This window comes from Exophiala bonariae (genome assembly GCF_035927105.1).
Source record: "Exophiala bonariae strain CCFEE 5792 chromosome Unknown scaffold_23, whole genome shotgun sequence".
NCBI classification, from domain to species: Eukaryota; Fungi; Ascomycota; class Eurotiomycetes; order Chaetothyriales; family Herpotrichiellaceae; genus Exophiala; species Exophiala bonariae.
Genome location: NW_027042498.1, coordinates 605,908 through 624,982, shown reverse-complemented (window position 1 = coordinate 624,982; position 19,075 = coordinate 605,908). Strand labels below are relative to the sequence as shown.

Below are 19,075 nucleotides of genomic sequence, written 5' to 3'. Positions count from 1 at the left end.
TGGAGTCGAGTGGGTGGAGGTTGATGGCCACGATAAGAGCCAAGCTTACATGTATGAAATGCCATGAGACCAATCAATGTATTTTTTTTCTTTGGGAAAACGGGGAAAGGGAAGGGAAGTCATCGGAACCCTTGGTTGGGACAAGATGAAACGCAAATGGGATGAACAAGACAAGTCATGTCGGAAAAAGACAGGAACAGCGCGAGCCCGACACAGGCGGTGGCTTCGTGATCATTATTATTGTGGACGACCAGACTTCGTCATGTTTTTATGACTTTATTGATCAGTGTCTCTCATTGATATGGGTTTTTGGTGTTCTTTCTTGCTGGGATATTGTTCCAGTGGCTCGTTTATATTGGATGCGAGCTGTGGTTTTGCTCTTTGTTAAAGATTTCTCTATCTGACCCTTCGAATCTCAAGGAAGCAAAGTCTGAACCGATCTAAAAAGTTTTATCTGCATCATATTGCTCTTGACAATCAATTCTATTTGGAAAATACCTTGGCTGTCGAATGACGTGTGGACACTCCAGCACTGCTACATATAAACTCGTTTTCATCGCTTAGCCAACTATGGTATTATATCTTGATGCTCGCTCGTATCTTGCTCCAAGGGGAAGCAGCCCATGATGGGAGACCCTCTGAACGCTTTGACTACGAGTTAGTCAATGTGGCTGAAAGTTGTCGCGAACCAATCAGTCACAATAGGCCGCGCGTCCACCTTCCAGCAGTAGAGGCGTCTGCTTCTGCTTCTGCGCCCGAGGGCCCCGTGGGTAAAAGAACAGCAGCGCACCGCCCCGTCTACGAAAGATGCATGTGTCGATGCATCGTCATGGTTGGTGTGTTGTGATTGTGGCTCAGCTGTGTGTGAGGCGTCGCGGGTTGACCAGAGAAGAGGACTCGAATCTTGGAAACCATCGTATATACGAAGTACGAGGGCACGTTGGAGTGTCAAGCCTCAAGGTTCCATTCGGTTTTCAGCTTACGCCTGAAAGTATTGCGTGTTGCCCAGGTGGGTAACTCGAAGCAGGGCATAGTTTCGGGCGCTGCCAGTGAGGGAAAATGGGCCTGGAATTGCTACGTCGAGACTTGGCCTAGCGACCGAACGTCACTCTGGTTACATACTGCTCGGTAGTTACGACAGCAGCCTCGATGCGATAAACTAATGAACATGAAACTTACTCATCGGGCTTGAAATAGAAACAGCTCTCCAAGATATAAGCATTGAGGTTCATCTGTCTTGATCGAGCTTCTCTGACAAAACTTGTAACACGCAAACAGCCCCGAAGCCCCCCGGAAGTTCGGCAGCTGTCACCTAAAAAGCCAAGCCCTGTTGGACCTAATCTCTTAAGCGGACTCAGCGGACTCAGCGACGCATCATCAAAGTGCCAACCACCCCTAAAAGCCAAGTCCAGTTAAGCTTCGTGGACAATCGACGCTCGAGTCTCGCCTTTATTGCTTGACCTTTCGTCCCTCATTTCATCCTCCAACTGCGACTTCGACTCCGCTTTTCCCTCACCTGCGCCGTTGCATCTTCAGCTTTTTCTTTCTTGCGACCACTGCAAGGAGAGCTACCCCTACATTCTAGATATCATCATCTGAATCAATTTCGCCATGTCGAATCAAGGCTACTATCAGGGCGGTCCCCAATATCCTCAACAAACGTAAGTTGGAACTGTTCCATAACTATGCCGAAACCGCTTCCCTTCCCAAGCTGCTACTCTGAGTCGCTCAGGCTATCAGCTACGATCCGAGTTTGAGAGCGCGCTCCAAAGGCACACAAAGTCCCGCTTACCATAGCGGGACTTCGCATATTTCTTTCATTTCCCAGATTCGAACTTGTTACAAAACTGAACAATATCCGCTGACTCTCTTCCAAAATCACAGATATGGAGGACCCCCACAGCAACAATACTATGGCCCTCCTCAAGGTCAAATGCAGTACCAACAGGGTCCCCCTCAGCAAGTGATTGTCCGTGAGAAGAAGGACCGCGGCTGCTTGGGTGCATGGTAAGTTGTTCAGGATCCCTCTGAAACCTCGGTATAACATAGTTGACCCATTTCGCAGTCTGGCCGCCCTTTGTTGTTGTTTCGTCTGCGAAGAGGGATGCGAATGCTGTGCTGATTGCTGCGAATGTTTCGCCGATTGCTGTTAAAACGACCGTTTTCACTGCAAGGGTGATCAAATACACTATCTGTTCTTGATTGCTCGAGCGACTCAATCAGTAACGACGTCGCATACCTTGCATTTGCCCACCTGGATAACGACGTGATTTTCGGACTGCGGAATGTACGAGTCTGAAATGTATGGAGATTTTGAAGGAGGTCGTATACACACAGACGGGCGCTCGGCAGCCCGGTCAGAGAACTGTTCGAGGACCCTCGAGACTGAGGACGAAATGCCGTTTTGTTTATTTTTTTGTCGGCTTTTGCTACCGGTCTAGCATGTTTGCCGTGGGCACGATACTACTGGGCGTCATTGCAGGCTGCCGCTGGCAACTGTTATTTGTTTCATTGTTACGACACATGCAATTCCATAATTCAACATGAGGCTTTCCAAAACCAAACCATGGTGATATTTCAAGTTGTATCCCCTTTTCTTGACAGTATTTTGCAAAACAGATTTCAGTTCCTCTGGTGCGCCGAGGATACTAATCGATATACTTCCTGCTCGGACGACATGTGGTTTCCTTCCCTAAATCATGCTTATCCTTTGCAGCTTTCCGAACACCGATCCAGAAATTTCCAGCCTGTCACGCTCAGTTCCTGATGTCATCAATTTGTTTCACAGTCTGCGAATGTCTAATATCCTTCAGACCATCGGCCGAAATTTTGCACCAAAAGTGTCAGGGCGAAAAAATGGCCCACGGGTCCTATAAGGGGTGCCAGACACCAGCCCCCAGGATCGAAGGGCAGAATGCTTTCTCTTGACGGATAGCATGTGAAGTAAGGTCACCGAACGACCACTTCACTGGCTGGTTGTAACACCTTCAGCCTGCTGACGACAGGTTGACGCTAATATGATTTAGCCGATGCAGGAATAGACCCACAGCTTGATGGTCATACCGGCGACCACTATTACCGTGCTCAGAAGCAAGACTCCAGGTAAGCTAGGGCTACTGGTGCGACCAAGAAAGACAAATCCATTGCTCGCCAGCCTCGTCACCTACTTCGCAGTGATCTTGCGAATCCGACCCAAACCCGCTCGGCAAAGGCCCACAGCCGCGTATCGGATGACAAATGGCTATGACATTACAAAAGTGCCTTCACCAAACTCATATACTATCTTGCGCGATACAGTCAAGCAATCATTTGAGCGGTAAAGCACTAGAACAAAGAACAAATACCAATCATGAAGCCAGTTGTCACGGAGAACGTGTTGGTAGACGGCGCGCGCATCGCGTATGGGATTCACGGAGAAGGTGATCCAGTAGTCCTCTTACACGGCACGCCGTCCTCCTCTCTAATCTGGCGGAACATTATCCCTCACTTGGTGAACGCTGGATTCAAAGTTCACGTCCACGATCTACTCGGATATGGTGTTTCAGAGCGCCCATGGGATCCAAGCATCGACACATCCATTTCAGGCCAAGTGCCCATCCTCGAAGGACTACTGGAACACTGGGGATTGAAGCAAGCCCACATCGTAGCGCACGACATCGGCGGCGGGATCGCACAGCGCCTCGCCATTTTCTCCCCACAGCGCGTCCTATCACTCACGATGATCGACGTCGTCAGCTTCGACAGCTATCCCTCGAAGCGCACGAAACAGCAAATGGAGCAAGGCCTGGAAGTCCTCATCAAGACGAAAGACGAGGACCATCAAGCCCATTTCAGGGAATGGCTAATTTCCGCCGTCCACGATCCGCAGAACCTCGCGGCCACGAGTCTTGACACCTACCTCTCCTACATCTCTGGACCCGTTGGCCAAGCCAGTTTCTTCCAGCATCAGGTCCGGCACTATGATCCCAAGCATACAATGGAGGTCGCAGGCCGGTATCACGAGCTGTCGCAGTTGCCGGTCAAGTTGATTTGGGGCAGGGATGATGCGTGGCAGGTGCTGGATTTGGCGCATCGATTGCATGAGGCGATTCCTGGCTCCGAATTGAGTGTTGTTGATGGCGCGGGTCATTTCTCGCTGGAGGATAAGCCGGAGGAGATCGCGGAGCTCCTTGTTGACTTTTTGAAGAAGCATCCCTAACTGGTGGTAGATAGTGTACCTTCGGAATATGTTATACATCAACGTACTGCTCTCAACCAGGCACATCTCGCTTTACCCCATCCGTGCCCGCGAGTATTTTCGGGAAGCTACGTCATCGAACATAGTACTGTTTACATCCTAGTTCGCAGTGTCTTGAACCATTGCGACACTTTTTTAAAACCAGGCATGGCAAACTTATGTCTGCAAGACACTCACAAAAACATCGAGAAAACATGTCACACTTCAACCTCCTGAATGCTGGATCCCATCATGGTGTCTTTTTCTCCAACCGCTACTACAACATTTAAGCAATTCACAGATGGAGGCCGCCCCTGCCCAGCCTCGTCAGAATTGCCTTTCCAGTAATGACGACTAGACTTTTTGATCGGTGCTCAATGTCTACGTCACCTCGAAACGTGAGTTTGTAAGTTGATATGTACCACGCACGGTAGGCACTGCGATTGCTACAGCTGCATATACCACTGCGTTTAACGTTCGAAGAAGTCCTGCTTTACACCGTTAAGACTGTATTCCCAAAGACTCATTCTGTGGCCATCTGCATCTGCCATCAAACACCAAACTGATACTCCACAAAATGGCATCCTTCCGACTCCTGCGGCCCATCACCTGCCAGATTTATTCAATAACAACGCCAAAGCTCCTAAGGCCAGTCGCTCGGCGATATCTCAATACCGCGATGGCACCGGTCCTCTACTCCGCGCACGCAAAAGTCATCGGCGCGCGTACCGGACACGTCGAAGGCGATGATCTGAATGTCGACCTCACGATGGCCAAAGCGCTCGGCGGAGCCGGGGACGCGGGCAAGACGAACCCCGAGGAACTCTTCGCGGCGGGCTACGGCGCGTGTTTCCAATCGGCGATGAACGCGTCCGCGGCAAGTTTGGGTCTGAAGATGCCGGAGAAGAAGGAGGACTCGATCATCGAGACGACGGTTTATCTGGTCGGTGATATGAAGGCGCTGGATATGGGGATTAGAGTCGATATGAAGATTAGTATTAAGGGGTTGGAGCAGGGGGATTTCGATAAGATTATCGCAAAGGCAAAGCAGGTTTGTCCTTATAGTCGGGCGACGAGGGGGAATGTCGAGACGAATATTGAGGCAGTCTTATTGTGATTTTTGCATGACTCTTGGAATGTTTCATCGCCTAGTGGGCAGCAGAACAGTCCGGCACTACGGGATAGGGGACTTCGATCCTTGGCTTGCGAACAGTTGCCTTCTGGAGGAGACGATATGAGGACTTCGATGTCGAGGCTACCATAATCTACCGAGCATTTGGCTGACGTCGTGCATGGGCATTGTCTTGCCAGTCATATTGGTACCCTTCATGGGGGTTTGTTTAAAATATGTGTAGATATGTATGCAATTCTTCAATGAGCCCCTAGTGACTGTTGCAAATATTTCAAATCAAGGTATACAGGAACTTTAAAATTCACTCTCTCCGCAGCTCAGATCTGGTTCCCCATTCGACCGATTCGATCTGCAGCCTTCTCCCGCTACCACAGGATACACCTCATAAGACCCGAAATGCGGGAAGATCCCCCATTGAGCACGTCACTCCGGATTAAAAGGCCTATGAAGATCGTCTGGTCAGATTTGCGACGATCCAGGCCTCCCGAAAGGCGTATATGGGCATTATTTAAGCCTGGTGACACCATCCGAGCTAAAACGATGCAATGCTTCACGTAGTGGGTGGCATCGTATATAATAGCCCAGGATGGGTAATCAGGTAGGAGAACGAGAGAATTAGTATTGTGATTCCGACGAGGTCCAATCAATCGAGAAAGCTCATCGAAAGTCCCAAGGCTTGCCAGCATGAGTACACTGCTTGCCGTACGTTCGCGTCTGGCCGGAATTTCGGCATCACCACTTCTGGTTTCACGAGGTTTCTGCACGACTCCAAAGCTCAACAGTACAATACCATTTCGAATTTCGGGACAGGGCGTTGGCGTCGCGCAGACGATCGAGGTCAAAGACAGCCCTCACAAGATCTCGGTGGATGCGTATCCATCGTTTGGTGGGCAGGACGCCGCACCCTCCCCATTGGCATACAACCTTTCGAGTCTATCATCTTGCACCCAGGTGACAGGCTCTCTGGTGGCAAAGGACCATGGTGTCAAGCTTGGGCGGTGGAAAGTCAGTGTCAATGGCGAGTTGGACCCTGCTGTGCTCACGAAAGGAGTGCAAGGCAATGGAAATTGGAGCTCGATTGAGTTGATCGTCAATGTTCAAACGGATGCGAAGGATGATGCTGCATTTCAGAAGTTCACGACCGAGACGGAACGGAGGTGTCCTGTTACTCAATTGTTCAAGAACAGTGGAGTCAAGTGGTCAAGCCAATGGGTCAACGAGGCTTCCTGAGATGAAGGCTCGACCTTACCCCAATATTGTTCGCAACGTTCTTTGGTGGCGTTTTTATGGTCAAGGTTGAAGTGATGAAGACGCGGTGAGCTGTTGATGGTGCTATATCACAAGAGATACCTTGGTCGGGAATATTTATCACAACGTCCAGGGAGAGACTTTTCTTGAATCAAATGAATCTTGGGATGGCTTGGAAAGTCCTATCCACTGATTGCGTTTTGCTTTTCGGCTGAGTCGAAAATACTCGGTATGATAATTCTGATAATCATAGTACAACATCAACTTGAGCATCGCCTCCTGAAGTTTCCTGATATCGTAGACTTATAATATTAGTGGCAGGAATGAGAGGGACCGTTGTTTCCCTTCATTTAGGTACCTGGAAAGGTAAGTTCTTAACTAGAATGCATTGATAATAGTGGCTTGGCGTGGCTAAGGACATCCGAGAAATTCGGATCACTCATCCTTGAGGGCATTCAACCTCATCTGTGCTACTCGCCATCGTGTTTTATCACGAGTGAGATGGAAGTCGATGCCGACTCAAAGAGATGATTCAAGTGCAATTGCGAGTAGCAGAGTGACTTCTGCGTAAGTCTCGGTGGAAGTCGGAGCCTGCCATTCCCAAAAGCTGATTGAAACACAGCTGTCGTAGATGTCGCCAGCGAAAAGTGAAATGCTCGGGACTTCAACCATGCAGCAATTGCGTACGCCGCAGACAGGTTTGTGTCTTTGATGAAGCAGAGCGGAAGGTTGTCATCTCCGAAAGGTTGGTCATGATCATTTGCTATCGCTACATACTGATCAACTACAAAGCCGTCTTCGCGAACTCCAACGTCGTGCATCTGGGGTCGACTCGAGGGAGCGTGCCAGATCCGGTGTGACATCCCCTCTTGTTTCTGTTCCTGTTCAAAATCTGGATATTGGAGGATGTAACGATGCCAGAGGATCTGCTGAAGGGCCGTTGAGAGGTGTTCCTGATTACCAGCTGCATCCATCCTTCGCCACTACCATTCCACAACCTAGAGCAACCACGCATGAACATGCTCCTTCCATTCCAGCTATCGGGAACTCGGCACATCATTCAGGCTAGTAATGATACATCAAGCTTCGACTCTCCCTACTGATGAATCTTCAGATCCGAGCAAGAATGCTTCTCCATGGGCATTCTGTGATGAGGTTCGTCAGGCTTTACGGTTGCCAGATGACGATGATCCCTATCACAAGCGAGCATATCAAAGAGTTACCTACAGTTTTCAAAGCTCAATTGAGAACCACAACAACTCAACTTCCTTCCATCTTCCTTCTAAGTCTTTTATTGGTCACTTAGCACAGATTGTCGACTTTCATCTCAATACGACCCATTTCTTCTTCGATTTACCCGCTTTGCAGAGGGAGATTGAGCTAGCTTTCTTGCCACATCTGTCAGCTCTACAGCGGACCAAGCTCCTCGCCATTGTAGCAATAGGAAAGCTTCTCCTAGAAAAGGGTGCCACTGCCTTTGGTCCTCCCGGGATTCAAGAATTTCTTGATGCCACCCACATCTTGCCACCCAGTGTCGTTATAAGTCAATTTCCCCGGATAGCGACTGAGACGTTGAGTTTATTGGCTATCTACGCACAAGCCGCAGATCTACATGCAGCTGCTTACCTCTATGTGAGTATACGTCCCACTTATTCATCATACGTCCCAGTAATGTCTTTCAGATAGGACAGGCGCGAAGGCTAGGTCGATATGGCCAAGTCTGGAAGCAGGAACTCAATCCCACGAATAATGCTACTCCAACTCTTAGCGATGGACATAAACTTTGGTGTACTGTCTGCTTATTAGACGACAGATTAGGGTTGGTCGTCAGCCCTGGTCTAGATTACCAACCTAGCGCAAGAGATGATGAACTATTTTCTCTGAGGACTGCTGACAGTGAGCTGAGAGAGACCACATTATATGCACATTTCCGCATCATCGAGATAATGGCGAAGTTGGCCTCAGGTATAATTACAGATATTGTTCTGTGTTTCTTAGATCTGACAAGATTTAGCTTCATCACTGTACGTGACCAGAGGAGTCGCTGTGCATGACTTCCTCCCACGAATCGCGAGGCAATTTGTGGCTGCCAATAAACTTGGACGGGAATTGAGCTCATCGTATCAACTGTGTCAAAGCAATGCCCTCTCAACGATTTCACGATCTGTCGCTACCTTACACCTTTCATATTGCCAGGTAGGTCCAAAGTGACAGGGAAACACTGTGCACTATGTCTCATTCAATTGCAGGCCGTCCTTCGCGGAACGAACCCAATATGCTTAGCTGCCATTGCGAAATACTCTTCTCCCAATGATATGATGATAACCGGCCTAAGCTCCGAGCTGTTACCCGAATTTTGGACGACCTGCCTCAATGCTGCTGCGCATAGTCTGAATATCATCTTTGCACTTCGGGAGCAGAATCTTATTGGTAAGCTGAAGACTTTTAACCCCCTCCGAAACTGACCACAGATAGAAACATTCATTTTTACGGACCTTGAGGCTACAATGACGGCAGCCTTGTCGTTGACATTGTCAACCAAACTATTTCCTGGCACAATTGATCCACAGTTCCTGAGTACTGCAAGAGAGGTTTTGCAAGATATGAAACGTTCCGGAAATATTCCAGCTGATGCTCTTCTTATGGAGCTCGATGAAATTTCTTGTCTGATCGCCAGCGCTTCAGGGCCACAAGAGATCAGCCTTGTGCCTCAACCGAAGACTCCAATACGCTTAAATTACGATGGACATGTTCTCAATTGTGGAGTCGCCGATATAGTAAGGATTGATGTTCTAGAGACCTACAGCTCCAATTCTGAGCCTTCTGACCCACAGCGTCTGTTAAGCGATGCGCCTCTGGATACGATTGATGTTCCTCGAGAGAATCGTGAACATTTACAACCAACAGTTGATTCGAGCTTGGTGCTTGCGCCGCCTATAATTGAGGATAACATGTCTCAGAGCGATGCGATATTCTTGGACTACTTTGACGCGACTGCAATCCAACTGGACTCGGAATTGACGAACTCAAACTGGCTAGACTTTGTGTGATGAGAGATTTCTTTTTCTCTTGACAGCTATGACGAATGCTCTTTTTTATCCAAAGACAATGTTACTTCAGCAGATATTTATCCTCAAGTTCCTTCATTCCTGCATCACCCTGCAAATTGAAGACATCTCGCACAGGTGCAATCTCACTCTCGACTCCGGCAATACCACCCTCTTGCAATATTTGCTTGAACGTTCGTCTCAATGCAGTAGTTATTGTCCGAATACTATGATTTCCACATATCACAAGACGTACCTTGCCTTGAGTCAGTGTGGAAATCTCTTCAAAAGACAATTGAGGGTAACTTGTTGGCACAATTATCAATGGCACTTTGTTGGGCCAGGCACGACAGAATTCAAGGATCTCATCCGGAGTCTTCTGCTTGCTGTGAATCAAGATTGCGTCCGCCCCAGCTTCAACGTACGCCAGTCCACGCTTTAAGGCTTCTGCTTGCCCCAAACCTGCAATGAGAGCCTCCGTCCGAGCAAAAACCAGCATTGAGCCCAAGTTTTTGGCCGCCGTAATTTTTCCTTGAAACTCGGGAATAGATACAAGTGACTGTCGGCCATCAACACGAAGGCTGCTATCTTTTGGGAAAGTCTTGTCTTCGATCACGATAGCAGCCACGCCTGCGGCCTCGTACTTTGGGATTGCATACGCAAGGTTGACGGCATTTCCAAACCCTGTGTCGAGGTCCGCGATAATGGGAAGGCTTTGGACTTCCCCCATTGCCCTTGTCATTTCGAGATGAGTGCTTGGAGAGATTATACTTGCATCGGGTACAGCATAAGACGCAGAAAGTTCGAATCCGCTTGCCCAAATCGCATCAAAACCAGCCGCTTCTGCTACCAATTTCGCCGACAGAGGGTTATGTGCAGCCATCGCGACGGCTGGCCGAAGCCCTAGCGTTCTCAGCTTCTCACGAAGTGCTTCGATCCGCCTCAGAGCAGCCATGTTGGACTAGGGGTTTTTAATGTTATTCTGCAAGATCTTCAGAACGTCGAGGTTGTCTGAGTTTCCGGGGGTGAATTTTACTCTTGGCTTAAAACTGGATGATCAAGGTAGGTGAGCACGACATCAAATCATATTCAGAGACACGCAAGCAGACCGATCCGGCAGAAGAGTGTTTGGTGGTTCCTAAAGAGTGGGGCCGTCGAAGAACATCAGTACGGCTGGGCTCCCGAACCTGCATCCTTTTCTGCCCGAGTATGCAGGACCCACGACAACAGTTTCAATTCCTGCTTATCATTCAACCATGCTCGAAACCAAGCTGTTGCTAACATCTCTCAGCATCTCCGCATTACTATTCATGGCCATTGCCAGTAGTCCAATATCTAAGTGACCCAGCACATACCTTGCGCCCAAATCCCTCACTATACGCCGGTAAATATCTGGTCTAGTGTACAGGCCGCATATGCCGAACACTTTACCAGATGTTTGCGATGCTGCTGCGACCTTCTCTAATGCATTTTGGAATACCGGATGTTCCCATTCTCCTAGAACACCAAGCTCTAGCGACAAATCATTGGCACCCACTAGTAGGACATCAACTCCATCTAGAGCAGCAATGGCCTCGATATTGTCTAGAGATTCTTTGGTCTCAATCAGCAGTAGAACAGTCGAACCGAATCTGTTCAGTTGCTGAATGACGTCCTTTGCAGCCACTCTCTGGAAATCAAATTGTGGTAACGCGGCCGTCAATGAACGCTTACCCTCGGGAGGGAATTTGGTACAAGCCACGGCCTGTTTTGCTTCGTCTATTCTAGTTAATCGACCCGAACTCGCTTCGGGGTGACATGACGGAAACCTACCAACAGTGCTAATGTGAGGGAACACGATACCGAGCGCACCACCATCGAGTACTCTTTGAACATAACCTTGTCCGCATTGGTACGGTACCCGAACCAATGGAGTGATGCCGGCGGTCAGAGCGGCTGAGCACAATCTGCTGGAGTCTTTTTCTGACAGCACCGAATGTTCGAGGTCGATGAAGACAGTATCGTAGCCAGCCGCTCGGGCGAGAGAAATGATCTCGGTTTTAGTGACGACTTTGATTCCGATGCCCTGGATGTGTTAGCAACAATGACCGCCCCACAACAGATTGCCTCATACGGTGCATAATCGATTCTGTGAAACATTACGAACAAGGTTGTTTTGAAACATTCTGTCCACGAACTCCACAAGCGTTGTTTACGTGACGCTGTTTATATGGTGTTATCTGGTGTTTTGTCAACCAGCGACAACCAGGCAATACCGGAATGCCACCAGCATCGTCTAGTGGTCCCTTCTTGTGCAAGAATGGTTGTCTGATCAAGATTGACGGGTGGCAGCCAAGAATCTCTCTGGTTGGTCAAGTGAATATCTCGGAACCCCACCACCGAGCCTCAAAACCGAAATCAAGACAGGGGCTCAAGGTTTTGAAGGTCTATCATTGCATCAATACCAATCAAGCAAGCACATTCTCACAAGAGATCTGCGGAGGATTCTACAGCCATGTTCATGGACTGATAAGAACAACATGATGTCTAGTATAACAGGAATCATATTTCCAGGTTGTCTGGTCGAAAGCCCAGCACTTCTCTCTGCCCTCAAGTACCCATCCAAAACTTCCTCAAGCATTGATCAAATATGGAGAAAGGAGCGGATGACCATTACGCCGGTGAAGAGCATGGTAGTGTGGAGACGCAACGTGTGGAAGATGAGGCACTTCCGAACGACCTCCACCGAGACTTCAAGCGTCGACAAGTCTACATGTTCTCTTTGGCATGTGCAATCGGGACGGGGCTCATCATCGGTTCGGGTACCGGATTGGCGAGAGGAGGCCCCGGGTTTCTACTCATCAGCTATATCCTAATCGGTGTCACCGTTTTCTTTGTTATGACGGCATTGGGTGAGATGGCCACGTTCTTGCCTATGAAGAAGGGATTCGGGGGATATGCTACCCGCATGGTCGATCCTGCCTTTGGGTGAGTTTTCTGGCAGGGGCACATACTGCGAGCACTGACCGTTCTCAAGTTTTGCCACGGGCTGGAACTACTTTTTCAAATATGCGATCAACATCCCCGCCAATTTGACAGCTGCAGGTCTGATCATCACATTCTGGCGGCCCGACTTGAATGTGTCAATCTGGATCACAGTTTTTGGAGTGGTTATAATCCTCCTCAATGTTCATGCACCACCTCGCAGGCTCTGAATCTATCACTAATAAGACGGTGACAGATGTTTCGGGTTAGAGTCATGGGTGAAGCCGAGTTCTGGCTTAGCCTGATCAAGGTCATCACCCTGACTGTGCTCATCATTACCTGCTTCACCATTTCAATGGGAGGAAACCCCCAGCATGATCGCATCGGTTTTCGCTATTGGAATGATCCTGGAGCATTTGCACAATACCTTCTACCTGGAAAGAAGGGCCATTTTCTTGGCTGGTGGGCTACAATGTGTCAAGCATGTTTCGCATACACAGGGACTGAAGTTGTCGGCATGACTTTTGGAGAGGTGCCAAACCCACGCAAACTCATTCCTCATACCGTGAGACAGACCTTCCTTCGGATTGTTTGCTTCTATATTCTGGGTGTACTTGTCCTAGGCATGTGCGTGCCTTACGACAATGAGAGACTTGTCGGTGCCACTCGCGCAGGCACTAGCGCTGGTAAGAGGATGCGCTCATAGTCCTATTTACTTGTGATCATCTTGATCTAACTGTACCATCACAGCTGCGTCCCCATTTGTGGTCGCCATTACTTTAGCCGATATCAGCGTTTTCCCAGACATAGTGAATGCTGCACTACTAGCATTCGTCTTGAGCGCTGCCATGACCGGTAAGTAGTTGACAACTGTTCGCTTCATAATCAACTATACTAACTCCAACAACTAAGATATATACGTTGCATCGCGGTGTGTGTACGGGCTAGCAAGAGACAGCCAAGCTCCCCGTGTCTTGGCCAAGGCTCTGGACAACGGTAACCCCATCATGGCCGTCATCTTATCTTCACTGTTTGTCTTAGTCGGTTATCTCAACTCTAGCAAGTCTGCCGCTTCAGTGTTTCAATACTTTGTGAGCCTGGTGACCGTGTTTGCGGTTCTGAATTGGATCGCTGTCCTCATCTCATTCCTTTGCTTCCGCCGAGCGCTCAAGGCACAAGGCATTCAGGTCAAGGAGCTGCCGTATGTTGGCTACCTCCAACCTTACGGCGCTTACTATGCATTGGTCATCTCATTCGCCATATTAATTTTCAATGGTAAGTGAAACGCATGGGAAACAATATGATGCGAAGCAACATGGTAGACTTGGACTAACAAATCATAGGATACGACGCGTTCGTGCCGCATTTCAAGGCGAGGACGTTCGTGCTTAAATACCTTGGCATTGTGCTTTTTGGTGGGAATTTTCTTTTCTGGAAGCTGTTCAAGCGCACGGGGTGGCTCCGACCTGCTGAAGTTGATCTTTTCACGGACAGGCAGGAATTGAGAGATGTGGTGCAAGGAGCGGACGCCCAATGAGCCAGCGGTCTATTCTGAGGCTTATCAAAGAAGTACAATATTAGCATTCGCAGATTCACAGGTATAGTCCTGACCACAGCACTTGTCAGGTGCAGAGGTATAATGGGATGCTAGCCACTGTCTTGAACCAAAGAGAGCATCTCCATTTTGCGAGAAAATCGGATGGTGGGAATGAAGCTCAGCATATTTGACTGCACATAGCACTCTTTTTTGCAGTAAAACTCTCAATCTAGTCATCCAAGCGGGTCCTGTGTAAAGGAAGGCTGTGAGGACCCACAGTTTTTCATAACATTCACCCGATCCGTCGGACAACATCATCAATCGCTTGCGCACAGTACGTGACGTTCCGAGTATTCAATCCCGCCACACTGATCCTCCCGTCTTCCGTCAGGTACACATGCCATGTCCCTCTCAGCTCCCGCACTTGAGCGACAGTCAAGCTGGTGTAGGCGAACATGCCAATCTGGCTCACAAGACGGTCCCACTGACCCGGCGTGCCGAGAGCGTCTAGGTCTCTCATCAGGCGCTGTCGCATCTGCAGGATTCGATCGGCCATCGTGCGTAAGTCGAGTTGCCATTCTTCGAATAGTGCGGGTGTGTTGAGGACAATGGACGCGAGTTGGGCCCCGTAGATAGGCGGGTTCGATATCTCGGCGCGTTGGAGGGCTGATACTTGGGAGCTTATGCGCTTGATCGCATCGCTTGTTGCTGTTCCGTCTTCTTGTCCTGATGCCACGACGATGTGCAGGCAGCCGACTCGCTGGCCGTAGAGGCCGAGGTTTTTCGAGAATGATTGCGCTATCAGCATGTCGATTCCGAGCTCAATGAAATGCCGGATGGCAAAGTTGTCTTTCGAGATTGATCCTGACGCGAATCCTTGGTAGGCGCAGTCGAAGAACGGGATTAGGTTGGTCTCATAGATGACCTGCGCAATTTCCTTCCACTGGTCCTCCGTCGGGTCGATTCCTGTGGGATTGTGTGCGCATGCATGAAGCAGGATGATACTGTGCGGTGGAGCCTGGCGGACTGTTGAGATCATCCTATCAAAATCAAGTAGTTTCGTCTCCAGTGAGTAATAGGGGTACCAGTCTACCGTCAGCCCGACATTCGTGAAGATTCCGTTGTGGTTTGCCCAGGTTGGCGTGGGTAGATAGAGCTTAGGAGGCGGGTGTGACAGATTTCTTGCCATGAACAAACCTCCCAAGTGAACAGCTCCTGTGCCGGATATGGTTTGAACTGTGCAGACCTGGATGAGGCATCGTTAGTGGCACGAGAAGAGGAGAACAGGGAATTGACATACACGGTTCTCTTTGATCGCCGGTGAATCAGTTCCCAAAATCAACTTCTGTGCAGCCAACGTGAAGCTTGGAAGGCCCGTGATGGGCAGATATTCGTGATTTCGGGTCGCATCTCTCTGGAAGGCCGCTTCAGCCTGGTCTATGTCAGATAGGTGTTTGGAGGAGGGGTGTTGACGGATTGGAATTTCTCACCTTCTTTACCACGGGAAGATTCCAAGGTTTACCATCATCATCTCGATATACTCCGATGATGAGATCAACCTTCTGATCTGATGTATCAGCTCGAAATGCTGCTCTTAGGCCATAGTGAGGGTCATCCGGTGCTTGGGGAACAACGTCTTCAGTGAAAATCGTTGATTTCATTCTTGCCGTGTCTGCAATGACTTGACTATCTGACACGCAAATTGCCCACGCCGTTCAGCCTCATAGCCATGCCCAAGGCCGATTCTCTCCCTAAATATGACTGCGTCACAGTCATCACAATTCACCGGTATTGCAGATTTGATGGGGCTCGGCTCTGAGCGGCATCGTAGCCCGAGATATCAGCCACTATTCGGCTTGACGATCCGCTGTTTCAACATTCTGCGATACTGGGTCATAAATAACATGATGAGCATTGCTAGCACGACCACTGATCAGCTTGGGCTGTCATGGTGGTTAGTCATGGTTTCTGAATGCTCCCATCTGGGCATGGACGATAGGAAAATACCACCAGCCTTACGTTGGAGTTTGACTAGGCTAGGCTTTCAGGCAGGCCTATGTCACTGTGAGGACATGCTCGCTTTGGTCAGCGGATCGCACAATAGCCCTGCTTGAGATAGTACGATGTTTGACATTTGAGAACTTTTCATGTCGTAGCCTCGATGATGGGCTCCCCGACCTGAGCTTCGGCAGCATCTGAGTGGGGAGTTCTCCATGCATGTCAAGACATCAGAGTGCCCGCCAGGTGAATGCAGGTTGTGAGCGACACTGAGCTCGCGCTAGCACTCAGGCAGTCGGATAAATCTTCACTCCATGACTGTCGCCGTTACCTACCGACCCTTCATACGATCTTTTCATTGCTCAGTTTCTTCAAGGCTTGAACACTCTCATCAACTTTGAGAGCAATCATTACAAACCTCAAATTCATCTCATCAGGGAAGCTCACCCTTTGTGCGACTTTTCCCGTGAAGCCTGTCGTTATCCCAGAAAGTTTTCGGCCCTGTTGATACGTTCAAAACTCACAATTAAAAAAATAGAAACAATACTGAAATTCTCAACGATGGCACCGAACTTCTCGCGCCCTCCTGGGTATCCGCCTCATCATCATCCCAGCATCTATGGTGGCCACACTTATTGGTCTGGCAATTACAAAGATAGAAATGATGCTTTGTGTGGCTCGGCCAATTCTATGTACGTCTTAACTCCACTGATGCCAAAGTCTACTGGGTGGGATCTTTGGATCTCCTCTCACCTCAACAAAGACGCGAGCCCAGTCGAGAGTCGTCCTCTACTAGTTCTGTGCTGACTCCGACCTCTACTAGCGCCACAAATACACCAAACTCAACCAGAATCTCAAATGGGGCTATTGCAGATGTCAAGATCGTGCCAGAAAGCCAAGAAGACGCAAAATCAAAAGAGATCAGCTCCTTGATGAACCCTTTGAGGAATCTTTCTACATTGCCTCATGCGAGTACTATGAAATCCGAAGGGAAAGCACCACAGCTTCTCCAGAGTATTGCAGACCATGAGAACAAGGTAGCACAGCTTTTTAAGAAGGTTGCCGAACGGGACGATATGATATCAGAACGCGACGAAAAGATTGCCAAACGCGATGAGAAGATTGCCAAATTCCTGGAAAGGACTGCAGAGCAGGATAAGACAATTGCAGAGCTTAAGGATGTGATTGTGGGACAACAAGAGACGTTTGAAAGACTTGCCATTAGCTCGGGAAATGATAAACAGATGATAAGGGACCTCACTGAGAAAGGCAGCGTTCTTGACAAGGAAGTCGCAGATCTCAATGAGCAGCTCGCAGAACGCCATGAAGCAATCACACAACTTACCACTGGGACTTTACAACGTGATCAGAAAATTATGATGAGCAACAACAGAGCCGACGCACTTTGGAGAAGAATTAGATCCCTGGAGCGGGATATTTCTGATCGTGATCAGAAGACTACTAGTCTCAACAAAGAAGTCGCAGAGCTTTCCAAAACCATCGCGAAACATTCCAAGAAAATCACTAACCAAGCCGGGGAAATCAAAAACCTCCTTCAGCGGGTCAGAGAACGAGATAATCAAATTGCGGCATTGCAGCGCTCCCGCGTCCCTGGTGGATATAGTGGCTCTCACAGCGAAGCCTTCTGGTTATAAAAGGATCCAAATAGTGAGCATCGAGGATGAATCGCTCTGGTGTTTTCCCACCCGTTACTCCTTCACAAGTGGATGTCCTGACAAGCCTCGGTATCCTCCCCGTCCAGACGACAATGTCCTGTCTGGGATATCTTTATGTTGAGTATTATCGATGATTGAGGGATCAACTGCGGATATTATCCAGGGAGAAAACCTTGGCATATCTGATGTCTGTGGAAACCACGACCATGCAGACAGCTCCAGAGATGAATAAAATCATATTAAGACAAGCTCTTTGTAGAATTTCAATCGTTGTGCAATTGAGTGACAGTGGACAGCGAGGCAGCTGAGTCTCTTAGCGAAGCCTCGAGGCACGGAACGCTGCCTATGAGAGGCACTGCCTATGGGCCAGAGAGAGTACTCAGATGGCTAGACTCGTAAGATCCTTCTCTTTCTCTTCCTTTCTATGTCATTCTCCAATGCAATCGATCAACACAATCTCACTTGATCAGGACGTGACAAGACCAAGTTTCCATCACCCACCACTCTCACGTAGAACTGGAAACATCTGAACCCACCATGTCGGATTGAGCCGTATATGACTATCAGCCGAGCCCACCACCATACGAAGCAGACTCCTCACAATTGAGCGACGAGATCTCCGAACCGAGTCTCGTGATAGCAGAAGACGGATCGGCATCTTCCTCCTCCCCCGAACCACTGACCACAGATGAAAGTCTGACCGAAGGTGAAAGCCTTTCCAGTGTTGCGTATCAGGTGCCGGGCGACGACCAAGATTCCACAGGCGATGTGACTGTGCCAGCAGCGGCTTTGAAGGCAATGGAAGAGACCATGAAGCAGGCTCTAGCAAGCGTCGCAACACTGAAAGAGAGACGCAGCAAAGCCGATGCTGAATTGATTCAACTGAAACAAAGACTGACGGATGTAGCTGCGGACATGGAGAAGGTTTTCGACGAGAAGCGTTACACTACCACCGCAGAGTTCGAACATGAAGTCTGCAAGACATTCCAGGAGCTCGCGGCTGAGTACAACACCGTGGTTGCAGATATGAATGATGAGGATGCCCAAGAGCGTGTTAAGGTCAAGAAGATCATGGACTTGATGGGTGGCATTTTCTCCAGTTTGGTTGCGGTGTTTCGGGGTTAAAGGTCGGTGCCCAGATCTTCCCAGCGTCTCATTTGGATGGCTGTTCTTCTTTCATACAGGTATGTGTCATTCCCATGGGTGAGCGGTGGTTGGATTCAGCAGCCAGGGAGAGCAGCCTTGATCCTTTTCATT

At 49.0% G+C, this 19,075-nt stretch overlaps 10 protein-coding genes across 10 annotated transcripts; 7 read left to right on the top strand and 3 right to left on the bottom strand.

Moving 5' to 3' along the window:
* Positions 1-3,349: 3,349 nt before the first annotated feature.
* Positions 3,350-4,198, top strand: LTR84_006280 (uncharacterized protein; the record flags this gene model as incomplete). The annotated part of the gene is made up of 1 exon (XM_064849841.1): positions 3,350-4,198. The coding sequence occupies one exon, from the start codon at positions 3,350-3,352 to the stop codon at positions 4,196-4,198; it is 849 nt and encodes a 282-aa protein (XP_064703596.1).
* A 697-nt stretch (positions 4,199-4,895) lies between these two features.
* Positions 4,896-5,333, top strand: LTR84_006279 (uncharacterized protein; the record flags this gene model as incomplete). Its single annotated transcript, XM_064849840.1, has 1 exon — positions 4,896-5,333. One exon carries the CDS (start codon positions 4,896-4,898, stop codon positions 5,331-5,333), a length of 438 nt encoding a protein of 145 aa, XP_064703595.1.
* Positions 5,334-6,032: 699 nt separating this feature from the next.
* LTR84_006278 (uncharacterized protein) lies at positions 6,033-6,578 on the top strand (the record flags this gene model as incomplete). The annotated part of the gene is made up of 1 exon (XM_064849839.1): positions 6,033-6,578. The coding sequence occupies one exon, from the start codon at positions 6,033-6,035 to the stop codon at positions 6,576-6,578; it is 546 nt and encodes a 181-aa protein (XP_064703594.1).
* A 3,129-nt stretch (positions 6,579-9,707) lies between these two features.
* Positions 9,708-10,598, bottom strand: LTR84_006277 (uncharacterized protein; the record flags this gene model as incomplete). The annotated part of the gene is made up of 1 exon (XM_064849838.1): positions 9,708-10,598. The coding sequence occupies one exon, from the start codon at positions 10,596-10,598 to the stop codon at positions 9,708-9,710; it is 891 nt and encodes a 296-aa protein (XP_064703593.1).
* Positions 10,599-10,889: 291 nt separating this feature from the next.
* LTR84_006276 (uncharacterized protein) lies at positions 10,890-12,139 on the bottom strand (the record flags this gene model as incomplete). The annotated part of the gene is made up of 2 exons (XM_064849837.1): positions 10,890-11,708; positions 12,134-12,139. The coding sequence occupies 2 exons, from the start codon at positions 12,137-12,139 to the stop codon at positions 10,890-10,892; spliced, it is 825 nt and encodes a 274-aa protein (XP_064703592.1).
* Positions 12,140-12,165: 26 nt separating this feature from the next.
* LTR84_006275 (uncharacterized protein) lies at positions 12,166-12,614 on the top strand (the record flags this gene model as incomplete). The annotated part of the gene is made up of 2 exons (XM_064849836.1): positions 12,166-12,172; positions 12,283-12,614. The coding sequence occupies 2 exons, from the start codon at positions 12,166-12,168 to the stop codon at positions 12,612-12,614; spliced, it is 339 nt and encodes a 112-aa protein (XP_064703591.1).
* An 841-nt stretch (positions 12,615-13,455) lies between these two features.
* LTR84_006274 (uncharacterized protein) lies at positions 13,456-14,144 on the top strand (the record flags this gene model as incomplete). The annotated part of the gene is made up of 3 exons (XM_064849835.1): positions 13,456-13,462; positions 13,520-13,882; positions 13,951-14,144. The coding sequence occupies 3 exons, from the start codon at positions 13,456-13,458 to the stop codon at positions 14,142-14,144; spliced, it is 564 nt and encodes a 187-aa protein (XP_064703590.1).
* Positions 14,145-14,436: 292 nt separating this feature from the next.
* On the bottom strand, positions 14,437-15,805 carry LTR84_006273 (uncharacterized protein; the record flags this gene model as incomplete). Its single annotated transcript, XM_064849834.1, has 3 exons — positions 14,437-15,390; positions 15,445-15,576; positions 15,635-15,805. 3 exons carry the CDS (start codon positions 15,803-15,805, stop codon positions 14,437-14,439), a joined length of 1,257 nt encoding a protein of 418 aa, XP_064703589.1.
* An 898-nt stretch (positions 15,806-16,703) lies between these two features.
* On the top strand, positions 16,704-17,797 carry LTR84_006272 (uncharacterized protein; the record flags this gene model as incomplete). The annotated part of the gene is made up of 2 exons (XM_064849833.1): positions 16,704-16,834; positions 16,966-17,797. The coding sequence occupies 2 exons, from the start codon at positions 16,704-16,706 to the stop codon at positions 17,795-17,797; spliced, it is 963 nt and encodes a 320-aa protein (XP_064703588.1).
* Positions 17,798-18,201: 404 nt separating this feature from the next.
* LTR84_006271 (uncharacterized protein) lies at positions 18,202-18,943 on the top strand (the record flags this gene model as incomplete). The annotated part of the gene is made up of 2 exons (XM_064849832.1): positions 18,202-18,213; positions 18,386-18,943. The coding sequence occupies 2 exons, from the start codon at positions 18,202-18,204 to the stop codon at positions 18,941-18,943; spliced, it is 570 nt and encodes a 189-aa protein (XP_064703587.1).
* Positions 18,944-19,075: the final 132 nt, after the last annotated feature.